Source organism: Fringilla coelebs (genome assembly GCF_963513975.1).
Source record: "Fringilla coelebs genome assembly, chromosome: 12".
Taxonomy (NCBI): Eukaryota; Metazoa; Chordata; class Aves; order Passeriformes; family Fringillidae; genus Fringilla; species Fringilla coelebs.
In genome coordinates, this window is record NC_140038.1 from 6,716,866 (window position 1) to 6,729,193 (window position 12,328).

At 37.9% G+C, this 12,328-nt stretch overlaps 1 protein-coding gene across 1 annotated transcript in view; it reads left to right on the forward strand.

Annotated features, from left to right (window-relative positions):
- Window positions 1–12,328, forward strand: part of ANXA2 (annexin A2) — a 60,193-nt gene that overhangs the window by 4,385 nt on the left and 43,480 nt on the right. Inside the window, exons 4-11 of the mRNA XM_084213829.1 lie at window positions 609–728; window positions 1,988–2,122; window positions 2,471–2,587; window positions 3,626–3,785; window positions 5,285–5,469; window positions 5,921–6,884; window positions 8,829–9,007; window positions 10,443–10,572. Coding sequence (XP_084069955.1) covers window positions 609–728; window positions 1,988–2,122; window positions 2,471–2,587; window positions 3,626–3,785; window positions 5,285–5,469; window positions 5,921–6,884; window positions 8,829–9,007; window positions 10,443–10,572 — 1,990 coding nt within the window. The remainder of the gene's footprint in view (window positions 1–608; window positions 729–1,987; window positions 2,123–2,470; window positions 2,588–3,625; window positions 3,786–5,284; window positions 5,470–5,920; window positions 6,885–8,828; window positions 9,008–10,442; window positions 10,573–12,328) is intronic.

Here is a 12,328-nt window from a genome sequence, read left to right on the forward strand (position 1 = left end):
TCACGGGCAGGGGAGGGCCCTGTGTGCTGCCCTGCTGTGCTCACAGGGGGCAAGGCTGAGTTCCCCGTGCTGCTGAGCCTCAGCCATGTGTGTGACTTGGGCCACCTTCGTGTTGGCTGGAAGCATAGTTTTAGTTGAGTCCTGTAAAATGTAATTAATCAGCAAATTGTTTTGAGCCATTGCATTTGGTTTCCCATGCTTCCTTATTAATGCCTTATTTTATGCTGTAACAATGGAAATATTGTTTCCAGGCACATCAGTAACTACTGTGTGGTTGTTATAATTTGTCATGAAATCAGAACTCTTTGTGACTTTGCCATGTAAACTTCATCAACCATGTCTTGTAACCTCTTATAAATCGCTGTATCAAGGGTAACTTGCTGTTTGTTGGGGATGGTGTGTTGTTGGTTTGGGATTTTTTTAAAGGAAACAGACCTTGCAAAAACTGTTTTACTTAACTGAAGCTGAACACTTGTCAAATTGAGTAGCAAGTGGAATCTGTTCCTTCCCTCATATCATACCTGTACTGTCTCTGGAAATTCTGTTGGTTATATGTCAAGTATGGAGGATTCTGTTTTGTCTTAAAAATAGATTTTTCCTTCCCCCAGCAAATGAAAGAAGTAGTAAACAATGAAATTGCAGAATTTATGAAATTTGCCCAAAACGCTGCAAAGAGCTGTGCCCAGGATTATGATGCCATCTCTGAAGATGCCCTACGTTATACTGAGGTACCAATGCCACGCTTAATTTCAGCCCTTCTTGAAAAATCATCTTGGGGTCATGATCAGGCTAGGTAGTAGTGCTCATGGTTGTGGTGCTCCCTGCCCTGCTGATTTCTGTTGGGATGGGATGGGGAAGTGGCCATTTCCCCTACTCTGCACAGGGGGCTGGGCCTGTGCTTCATTGCAGCCAAAAAGATGTCCTAGAAGAAATCACTGCAAAACTATTTATTCATCAAATAAATCAATTGCTTCTTTGTATTCAGGAAAGGAGGAGCTGCATTTTAAGTGTGCATTTCCATTGAGAAGTGGCTCCTAGATATACTGGGCAGAATGTTAAGCTTACCTCCACAGGAAAGCTTAGTAACGTGTCACAGTAGCATGTTATAAAGTGACTTTAATTGGAACTTACTGAGGCTTTAATCATACCCTTCTGCAAGTTCATTCTGTGTTAAATATCCACTTTGATGATTCTAAGATCAAACATGAATGCAACTTCATGCATCATTCTTGGGTTTTTAGCACATTTTTGAAAAAAGTTCATTAAACTTTCCCATTAGTGAGTTAACACAGAGTTTGGGCACATGTGAAGACAAACACCTTGCTTTCTTTTTTTTTTTGCCCCCTAAATATTTGGTTTGGTTTTGCAATTTTGTATCTTGTCATCTGGTCACAAAATGTGTCTCTGGACTTCAAGTCCTATTTATTGTTAATATCCTGACTTCAAAATTGAGGCCCATATTTTGTTTTAACCAACTTGAAGAAATAACTCTTTCTAATTACTAAATAAAATCTAAATATTCTAAATACTTAATTCAGGTATTGTAAAAAATTATGTAGAGTTGACAGGACAGTGAGTTTCAACACCAATGGAATCATCCTATGCCTTTACCTTTGTGGCCTTTGCCTAGGCTTACTGTAAGCTGGGTGGTAACACAGAAAAATGCTACTTCCTCTAAAAGACAAGATAAATAACTAAAAAGAAAATTACCTGTTTAGCACATTTAAGACTGTACTAAACTGCATGTTTTTAATGATTGGCCTGAGTTGTGTGCATACATTGTCAGCCTCGCTTATGAAGAGCTGAGGAGAATCTGGAATATATTGCAGTTCTCATAGCAGTGGTTGTGAGAGTATTATAGGTATCTGTAAGTTTTTAAATGCAACTTGAAATTACAGAAAAAGCTTTTCAAAATCAAAAAATCCCCCCAAAGTCCCTCATTCTTATGAAAGAAAAAAATGCATAAATGATTTTTTTTTTGTGTTAGGAATTGCTACGTGCATGTATTGGACGTGTGCAGAAGTATCCAGAGGTTTACACCCTGCAGGAGATCATGAGTATCATGGGAGGGAAGTTTCATACACAGCTGACCTTTAGGCTGGAAAAAAATCTTCTTGCAATGGTAATACCTTATGTACACAGATTTGGTTTGTGGGGGTTTTAAGTAAGTAGAATTACATCAGAGTTGTGTGAGGCAAGGGTTAGGGATTTTTGCAACTATTACCAAGCTCCTGAGTTAGGGGTTATAATTTCTAATTTAAATTATTAATTAAATTTTTAATAAAATTATTTTGGTAGTAAGTCTGATCTTTGCCATAAAAAGATTGCATTAATAATGTGTTTTCGCATATCACGTAACTTTATAGTGCACCTGTGTAAATTTCTAATGTTTTTCTTCTTTAGAAATGCAGTGTTGCGTGAGCATGATTGCTGTGAAAGCTGTTTTCTGATGCTGCTTGATTTCCCCCAGGGTACAGCAAGACGTGATAAAACAGATTTCCCTTCCATGCCTGTTCAGCTGCCCACAGACTATGGCACTGTTACATCTATTATAACCCCAGAAAAAAAGGCTCATGTGATGCATAATGTAAGTAACCCTTTTATTGTGATTTTTAAGGCATTTTTTGTACAGAAGTGCAGTCTGGTCCTTTGTATGTGTTGAACAGTTTTTAGACTACATTGGACCATTAAATAGCTGGTATTTCTGTTTGTGTTCTTCTACTGCAAAAATCAGGGAGTTTTCATTCTGTAGAACTGAGATTTTTGACTGTTTATTCCACATCACTTTTCCTCAGCTATTTTAAGGAGTTTGTTCACATATCAAAAACCAAGCTTTCAATAGCAGCACTGTAATTTCAGAGACACTTGCTGAAGAAAGGAGCAGAGGTGATGCAGGAGAATGGTATAAGCCTCAAAGATGTTAAACTGAGCCCTCTGATGATGGCTGAGGTGGCAGCAAAAAGAACATAGCTGGGTTTTTCTTACTTCTCTTATGGTCCTCAGTGCTCCTGGGCTTCCGTTTTTTTCCTAGTTCTTGATGATGTTCTTCTGCCTCATGAGCATTCCCAGCCTCCTTCCTTCATGGAAATACATACTTGTAAAATTTAACCATTTTATTATTTCAATTCCCAATTTGTATTCTTGATGGGTTTATATTTCTTTTAAGGTTCTTTATATCTAATCAGTATTGAAACAACTGAGCAGTTTTAACCATGTTTCAGTATTAGATGTCTTTATTGTGCTGCTGCTTGACTCAGGATCTGTAGTGTATATTTGAGAGTTCATCTGGCTTGGGGGATTTTTTTTGCTTCGGCACATTCCCATATTTCATTATTATCTAAATTCCTGTTCAACCTGGTAATTCAAATATGTCTAAATACAAGTTTAAAATATGTGTTTTCTTATGCTGCAAAGTGAATGCATAAGATTCAGCTGAAAACCTTCAGGGAAGTTCTTTTTCTTTCATTTCCTTTTGAAGCCTGTGGTAGTCTTTGGACTTTTTTGGTGGGTAGGGGTTGTATATATCCATATTTGGTTGGGTTTGGAGTTTTTCTTGTAAATTTAAATTTGTGTATTTTGTAAAAGAACAACTTTGGAAAAAGTAACTTTCTTTTTTTCTCTTTAGGATATTAGTTCAGATTCAAATGCAGAAAAACTTGCTTTGAAATATTGTCCTCAAGTTGTTTTAAGTGATCAGTCATTATTTACTTTACTGAATAATCATGGACTGAACTACAAGGAGCAGTGGGAAATTCCAGTTTGTGTTAAAATGGTCACTGCTGCAGGTAAGGGATGTTTTTATTTTTAAAACCATGGGGGGGGGGTGGTGTCCAGAGAAGCTGGAAAGCTGATCCAGAGTCACTGGATATTGTTCCCTATACCTTTTCCACCTTGTTACTGAGAATAATATCAACCTCTACAGTTAGTAAATGTTGGATTTGGACATTCAGCTGTTTTCCACCTGGGGAAAAAAAGCCAAAACAAAACAAACAAACAATGTTAAAACCAGTTTTGCTTTCCAAAATTGAGTTGTTGTTCTTGGAAAGAAAATAACTGCAGGAACCTGTTAAAATTATTCGGTGAACTGATTTCAGTAAAATAAAGAACCAGAGAAATTCTGAATTTTTATGAAAAAGCAAAGAGCAAACATTTTCTGGAATTAAAAGGTTCTGTTTACATCATAGAATAGTTAATAAGGAGTGCATGTCCATTAAGATAATTTTTTCAGTTGCAACAGAGAATGTTTTAATAAGCTCATGAAATCACCTGGCTGCTTTACTTGTCAAGCACTTCTTCAGTAATCTGGATATAAATTTCCTCCCATGCACCTTTTTTTTGACACAGTATGGTTTATTCAAGTGTTTCTAATGTTTGTTGTGTTGAAATGTCCTTCTGTGCTTCTAGCACAAGTTTCTATAGCAGACTTACAGATAGTAAAGAAGCTGTCAAATACCTGCAACATTTACAAATTTTCACTTTCCTATGTAAATTAAATGACTTTATCAGGAAACATAATGCCTGACTCCTTTTGTAGCAGCATTACAGTTTTTAAACCTATTTTTTGGATCCAGAATTAACACCTGAAAGGCGTTCAGATGGTGGTAGAAATATGCAGTGGTTCTTGAAGGGTTTCCCTGTGCCTTCCTTTTCCACTTTTCCCTGTAACCAACCCCTTGCTTTAATTTACTTTTGTTGGTAGAACAGGGAGACGGTGGAGACTCTGTTCACCACGTTCCTTGGCTTTCTCTGCTGTGAGGGGCAGGGCATTGCTTTTGTTTTTGGGGGATTCAGATGTATAAATGGTTTTTTAGGTGCGAACAAAGGAGTGGAGCAGCAGAGCCTGGGCAACTGGGCAGAGTTAACTGATTAGAGGAGAAATAAACTGCAGCTATCACTTGGGCAATTCTTAAAAAGGAATTGACTTTCAAACAAGGAAGAAGAAAAAATATTTTTGGAAAACAATACGTTTGATGATATGATGCTGTATAGGAAATGATGAATCCTCTGTTCTTATTTTACAAATTCTCTACTTAGAACTGCATTTGAAATATGTTCAGCTATTAATGTGGTGTGTATTGCTGCTGCAGGATCACAATAATTCACACCATATCTGGACATACTTTTATCTTCTGTTGTTAATGAATGAAGGGATCATTTTTCATTTTTTCTGGTATGTATGTGCAGTGGATTTGACTGTAATTGGAAGTTGAAAGATTTATTATTTAAATTATACAACAGTATTTCTTCCTTTCATTTAATATGTACTCTTTTCATTCTTGGAAAGGTAGCAAACCAGCTAAAGTGGTTTATGTTGATCCACCTCTGCTGAAAAAAGAAATGACAGTACGAGAGAGGAATCAAATCTTCCATGAAATTCCAATGGATTTCCTAGCAACTAAAACATCTTATGTTCCAATTTCTGATGTATCAATGGACAAACCAGCTGAGGACAACCTGTTTCAGTGGGATGTATGTAGATTGACATATTTGTAAAAATAAGCAAAACCAAAAACCTGTGTTAAAATTCCTGAGTAGCTTTTCCTGTGATAAAGGGAGATTAAGGTTTTCTGTTTGTGGTTTTTCTGAGTTACAGACCCTGTCTAGATCCTTTAAGTGCTTCTACATGGGCATCTCAGCCTTAATATTTACTTCATTAAAATGCCTTTTGATCAGTTTGCTTTCAGTGGAAGAAGTTTTGTGAACTTTTACTCTTTAGAAAGGCCTTTAAACTCATAGGACCCAAGATATTCAGTGGTAAGCAAGAAAAATTGTTTTTCAATTGTTGATCCTCTTTCCTAACAGTGAAATATGGATGGTAGAACATTTTTTTGTGTTATCAGTTCAGCAATATCTCATTTCTTGGTTTGTTTTATTGTTTTGGTGGTTTTTAATTTTATGACTTTCTCATCCTTGTGGTAAGGTGTGTCCTGACACCTACCAGAGCAGGACAATTCCTCCTCCAGATGACACAGGGATGGACTTCGATGATGATGTTACAGAACTTGAAACTTTTGGAGCAACAACCAAGCTCTCAAGAACTTGTAAAATGGAAACTACTTTTCCTACATCCAGTAATACTACTAAGATTTTATCTCATGGCCTAAAAATGGGGGGAAAGAATTTTTCTGCCATAAACAGAGGAGATGAGGAGGAGAAAAACACCCTTTCTGAGCAAGAAGGTTCTGAGCAAGCATGTGCTGCCAGTGTGCAGCTTCCATCATTAGGTGGCATTCCATGCTGCAGCCCTCGAGAACATTCTCCTTGTAAAAGCTTTCAGTCAGTGGAGGCAGGACTGAACAAAGCACAGGATGTCATGACCAAGGAAGTATTGGACAATGAACCAAAATTAAGTCCTGTACCTGTTGCAGTGAGTTCTGAGAAAGAGCCTGATGCTGCACAGAAAAAAGAGACTTACACTTCTTTATGTGGCAGTGACACGGATGAAGAGCGTTTGGTGATTGATTCAGAATATGAAACCACTGCTCCTTGCAAGGCAGCTGTACCACCAGCTGTTTCCTCTACCTCAGCAGAGACTGTCAGATCTCCTTGCCCTGCCCAGAGTCCTTCAGCAAGCGTCACTGACTGCTCAGATACCCCAGATCAGGGGAAAAAAGCCTCCAAGAAACCTCCAAGAAAGTTATCCAAAGAATTGGATCCTGTTGGGCAGATTTTGAAAATGCAGACTGAACTTCTCAAGTCCCCTTCCCCAAGAGCTCATGAGCCAGTGGTGAGCTGTGATAATTTTAATGCTGTGCCAGTCCAGCTGCCTCAGTCTCCAAAACCACTGGTGACCTCCAGCACAGAAACTGTGCCAGCCCCAGCCTCCAATCCCACCAGCTCCTCTAGAAATACCTGGACATGCCTTTTTGAGGGAGTGCCAAAGAGTAAGTGTGGTCATTGTGTAAGGAGGAAAATTGAACCCAGTGTGTCAATAGAGCATCTCTTACATCTGTTTAGAGATGTGGCTCTAGTTAACAGTACCTTTTCTGTGTGGGAATTACTGTCTTGCACACAGAAGGGAGCACTGGGAGCTGTTTGTCCACAGAGGTGAATGTGAAATACTCTTTTACTGTAGAGAAATAAGTTGTTATATACCAGGTTTTTAAGAAGAGAGATCATTTGGTAGTATGGAATGAGTTCTTTTTGCGTAAAAATTCAAATATTTGAGCAGTCTAGTCTGCAAAAGTAGTTTCTTGTCAATCAAAAGTAGAATTATTTTAATTTTTTGTAGAACAAAAATTATTCATATTATGCAATTAAAAATGGGAGGGAAATTAAATTTGTATGTCACGTTTTGAGCTTCCTGGTTCAGTTGCTGTTGCTTAACTCCCAGCACTGTCCCACAAGGCAAATGAGGATTCACTACAAGCCATCTCTCTTAAGTTTTCAGGCCATTAGCTGGGTATGGAGTCTATGCTGCCCCTGGACCTTAGCCCAGAATTACAGTTGTGAAGATCCTGGGGACCATGGCCCTGGAGGTTTTCCTCACATGCCTGAGTTGCTTCTGAACTCTGTGCAGCTGAAGTTAGAAACGCTTTATTGTGTTAGATAAAAATGCAGGAAACCAGATAGGTTGTGTCAGGACAGATACTCTTCTCAAATATTTAATTCCAACAAATTGTGCTTTTTGGTGGGAAGGCATGTTTGGTATTTTCTGAGGAGGTGTGCATTTGATCATGTAGGAATTAATCACTTAATCTATAGGTTAGCCCAGTTAATTCTGTTTTGGTTGAAACTGTTATCACTTCGTACATTTTCATTGCTTTAACTGAATAATCATTAAGACCATGTCTCCTCCCTCAGTTTGAAAGGCTCAGAGGCATGATGTTTTATTGCTCTCTGTGTTAAAAAGATGGAGTATAGAATTCAGATGTTTTATAATAGAATTTTTTTAATAGAGATTGTGAAACCAATATTGCCAACATGCTGAGAAGTGACTGTGTAGGAATAGAAAGCATAATTGTACAATTTGAAAGTTCTGTAGCAAGCTGAGAAACCTCTTTGCATGTCTGTTTTGCACAAAGCCAGATCTGAGTTATATATTTTACTAACAGAGAATTACTTCCAGTTCCTTGGATAATACCTCCCACAGTGTGCATGCACATCAACTCAAAATTTAATGTTAAAAATGTATTTGTTCATAGCACTACAGCAATCCCTATTTGTATGTGTAGTTTGGAGACATGTTTCCACATATGTGCAGGACAAAAAAAAAAAAATTGGATATATTTTCAGCAAACCAATGTGGAGTCTACTGTGTTTGTTTGAAACATTTTGTTAAAATGTTTCTAAGGGTAGAAGGGATGTTTGATGACTTACTCAGGCTGCCCCGGGAGATGCAGTAGCACCTGCTGAATGTTCTGGTGTCCAGATTGAACTCGATGTGGTGCAGAGACCTGTGCTGCCACCCAGACCTGAGACCTGGCTCTCAGGAGCCATTCACTGTAAAGAAAATTTTTCTCTCCTTTGTGCTGAGTGACTGTGGCTTAAAAAGAAGCTTTTGAACTACATTTATACAAGAATGGAGTCTCACATTTGGGGTTCTTCTTGTTTGTATGAGAAATCAAATGATGTGGGATTATTTAGAAATATAGTCTTTAAGAGAAAATGGTTCACAAGTGTTTTTTTTTTAATATATGAAAATTTTGTGCCTAACAAAGTAGTTTTGACCCCTAAATCATAGGAAACAAAACAAATCCTAGAGTAAAAAAAAATACAAACCCTGAACAAAAAACTCTAGTGCAAGGGGTGCAAGGGAACAGAGCTAATCAGCTTCATTGTAAAACATGTCCAAGCTTGACATTTTCTGGTTTATTCATTTTGTCTAGCAAAGCTGCCAAGTGAACTTCAGCTGCTTGAAGAAGACCCCTCAGAGTATCAAGCACCTGAGGAAGGCAATGTTGTGTACAAACTCTTCAGTTTGAATGATCTGCTGCTACTCGTGCGTTGCAGTGTGCAGAAAGTCAAGTCACTGACACAATACCAGAAAAAGAAAAAAGCCCAAAAGGTAAGGATTTTGTCTTCAGCTTTCTTTGGTTTGTTTTTTAAACAGTTGTGCTCAACTCTGAAATGTTGGCATTTGTGGGATTCCCAGTCTTTGACAGGATTTATGCTTTCACTGAGACAGTTGGGACTCTGCAGTGTCTTCTGTAAGTAATATTTGTTATAGCAGGACAGGGAATAATAAGAATAACTTGTGATTTCTTTAAAACTACTTGATTAGAACATAAGGAAATGTGGTTCTCCGTTTTCTTACTACAGTAATGTGCCTGGGTAATGATCCTTATGTAAAAAAAAACTAATTTTGAACTATTGTTAAAAGTGAATGGAGTAGTTAGGGTTTGGCCCGAAGGCTTTGAGAATATTCGTGACCATAAATACTTTCAAGTAGGATTCAGCCTTGCTATCATGCTTAGATTAGCAAGGAAATAGGAGATAAAATGAACACCAGAGAACACAAAAAGAGATTCTGTTTGTTCTGCTTAAAAATACTGTGGCATTTCTTAGCAAATAATTTATCTCATGGAATTAAATGGTTTGAATTCATCTGTAATCAAAATACTCCTTGCAGCATGAAGAGAAGGAAACTTTATTCTATAATTTTCAATAATTTGTAATTTTTTTTAGAGTCTTATGAATCATTCCCCAAATTTGTTGTGCTATGTCCCTCCTGAGAATCCCAGAATTACAGCAGACAGGTGTTTTGTGAGGTTTTTGTGCTGTGTTGAAATGGAAATAATCATTGTAACACTGATTACTTGCCAAGAGTCTGTGCTTGGAATCTTAATTTGAAGAAATCCCATCTTTTTGCTATTGATCCACTGCTTATAATGCCTGGGAATAATTGCTTCATTATTCAGAAACCAGTCACTTGTTTGGGGTTTTTTTTAATTTTTGCTAAAATTTTAACTGTGGCTACTCAGTGAGAACTGGCAGTGCTCATTAGGGTTAACTCACTAGTTAGGGTAGCCTCTGATTTCAAATGAGACTCCAAGCATTAGGTTCTAATTTCAAGTGAGATTCTGACAGGAGTGATGAATGGCTGAGTTCTGCTAGTAATAGGCTAATTAGAAATGTTGTGTGTTTTTTCTTAAATTGCTGCAGAGGGCAGTAGAGCACAGAAGTGTAAACTTGAAATTAATTTAGTCACATGGAAAAATTACTAAGTGTCAGAATTTTATTATTTGTAGAAGCTTGCCCAGTCCTTTTTTATTTCTTTTTTTTTTTCCCTGTTGATTTCACCTTTCTCTATATAAAGTCTCTGTACTCCAAATTTTGTATGGATTTCATAAATTGTGAACTTTCAAACAAAATCTCTGAAATGTCTTTGTCACTTCAGCTATAGTGGAGGATTGTGGTTATTATAAACTACAAAATGTAGTTAAATTGTAGATATTTTTGGACAGTGAGTGCTAATTTTTCTCTTATCTTCTCTTTTCCAGCCAACTCCTATATTCCTTCTGCCAAAACTGGAGTACCAAGCCTACTATGGTGTCGAAGCTCTTACAGAAAGTGAAGCGTGCCAGCTGTGGACACAGAGTATGCTGCATTCCAAATGCTTGTTTTATATTGGTAAGTTCATGTCTTGAGTTTTTGCTTAAGCCTCATGTGTGTGTGAGTATTTGTAGAATATCAGGAGAGATACATATTTATTCAAGGTGTATTCCATATATCCTTTCTTATTTTAACCTTCTGATTTTGCTTTTTCATGTCTATCTTCAGTAAGTTTTTTGTCTAAAATTTCTGTTGGGTGCTGGATGAGGAAGTTCCAGCTTTGGTTTTAGATAAATAGTATCAATGTCCTGTAGAAGAGGCTGTATTCATATTTGTACAATGACTTTTTAAAATAAGTCAGGGAAGTTTTTGTGTCTGTTGAGATATATGTTGTGTAGAGAAATTAAAATTATATATATAAGGAACGTGACCAGATTCTTTTAACAACCATTTTAATATATGGAGAGCTTTCTGATACCAATTATCTTGTAATTAATAAGATTTTTTAAATGAAAATTTGCAACTAACGGGTTGCTTGATACTTAGAATCTGCTTGGCACATGCTACCGAGTGAGGGCAATCCTGTTTGTACAGTGAGTGAATGTTCTGCAGTGGGGGTTGCCTTGCTTTTTTTGTAGAAACAAATCTGGTTTTTCAGGTTGTTATGGCAGCAGTTGTGGCCTGTGGTTGCCTAACCTTTCCACTTGTGCACTGGATTACACTTTTGCTGTTGTTGGCTCACATCAGAATGTTATTTTAGAAATGCTAACTTCTCTGTTTTCCAGTTTCTACATACAAACTAGGCAAGCTACCACAGAATTATTAGGATTATGTGAAATGTAATGCATTTGCCAATTGCATCCTGGTCTGCTCTCTTTATTCAATGGAAATTATATTTCTAATTTTAAACTTTAAAAGCAGTATTTGATGTGATTTTTCCATTCCATTAAAAAAGAAATCCTTATGAAGAGCTAATTATGTACAGAGTGCTGTTTGTAACTGTATCTTAATGTACAGTACAGAGGCCTTGCTTCTCTCTAGCAAGCAGAGCACTCTACTGAGTGCATTCTGAGTATTTACACTGAGGATGTGTCCAGCATACTGAGCTGCAGTGCAGTTGGGCTTCCTGTAGGAAATGTTATCAGAGTTTTTATTAACTTTTCTAGAGTGGCAAGCAGTGTGAGGAAACAGTGAACTTTGGAGAGAGAGGGATGATGTTTGTGAAGTACACAAGGTAAAGCAGTGAGTGTCTGTCTAATCTCCCAATACAGGAAGTTGGAGGTATGGCTTGCACAGGAGTTTGCAGACAGCTCATTCAGCCACCACCTCTTTTTATGGAGGTTCTTGGGAATGTAGGAGACAGCAGGCTGGGCGTGCAGGCGTTGTTGCAGATGAAGAGCCACAGAGCCCTCCCCTTCCAGCTCAGCTTTCCTCTATCTCCTGTAGGTCCCTGCTGGCTGGGGAGCAGGCAGTGCCCTGGGCTGGCAGGCTGCACTGGCCTGGCCTCCAGCACATCTCTGTTCCCATGCCTGGGATAAAGAAGCACTGGTTATTCCAGTCCTGTTGGTTTGTCAGCTCCTGGGTACACTCTCCAGAAGCAAGCCCTGGGGCACACAGGAGTTCTCCTTTTGTGGGCTCTGAGGAGGCACAGGATTCTGAGGGTTGTCAATGTCCTGCACAGTAGATGGGTACTCCAGGCCTGTGGGGCAGATTCTTGGTCCTGCTATGTAGTTTCTTACAGAGTAGGTAAAAAAAATATGTGGAAGTAAATATCCATTCTATGAAAGAGCATCTACCACAGTTTTTAATAGGCAGCTGTTATTATATTCTACCT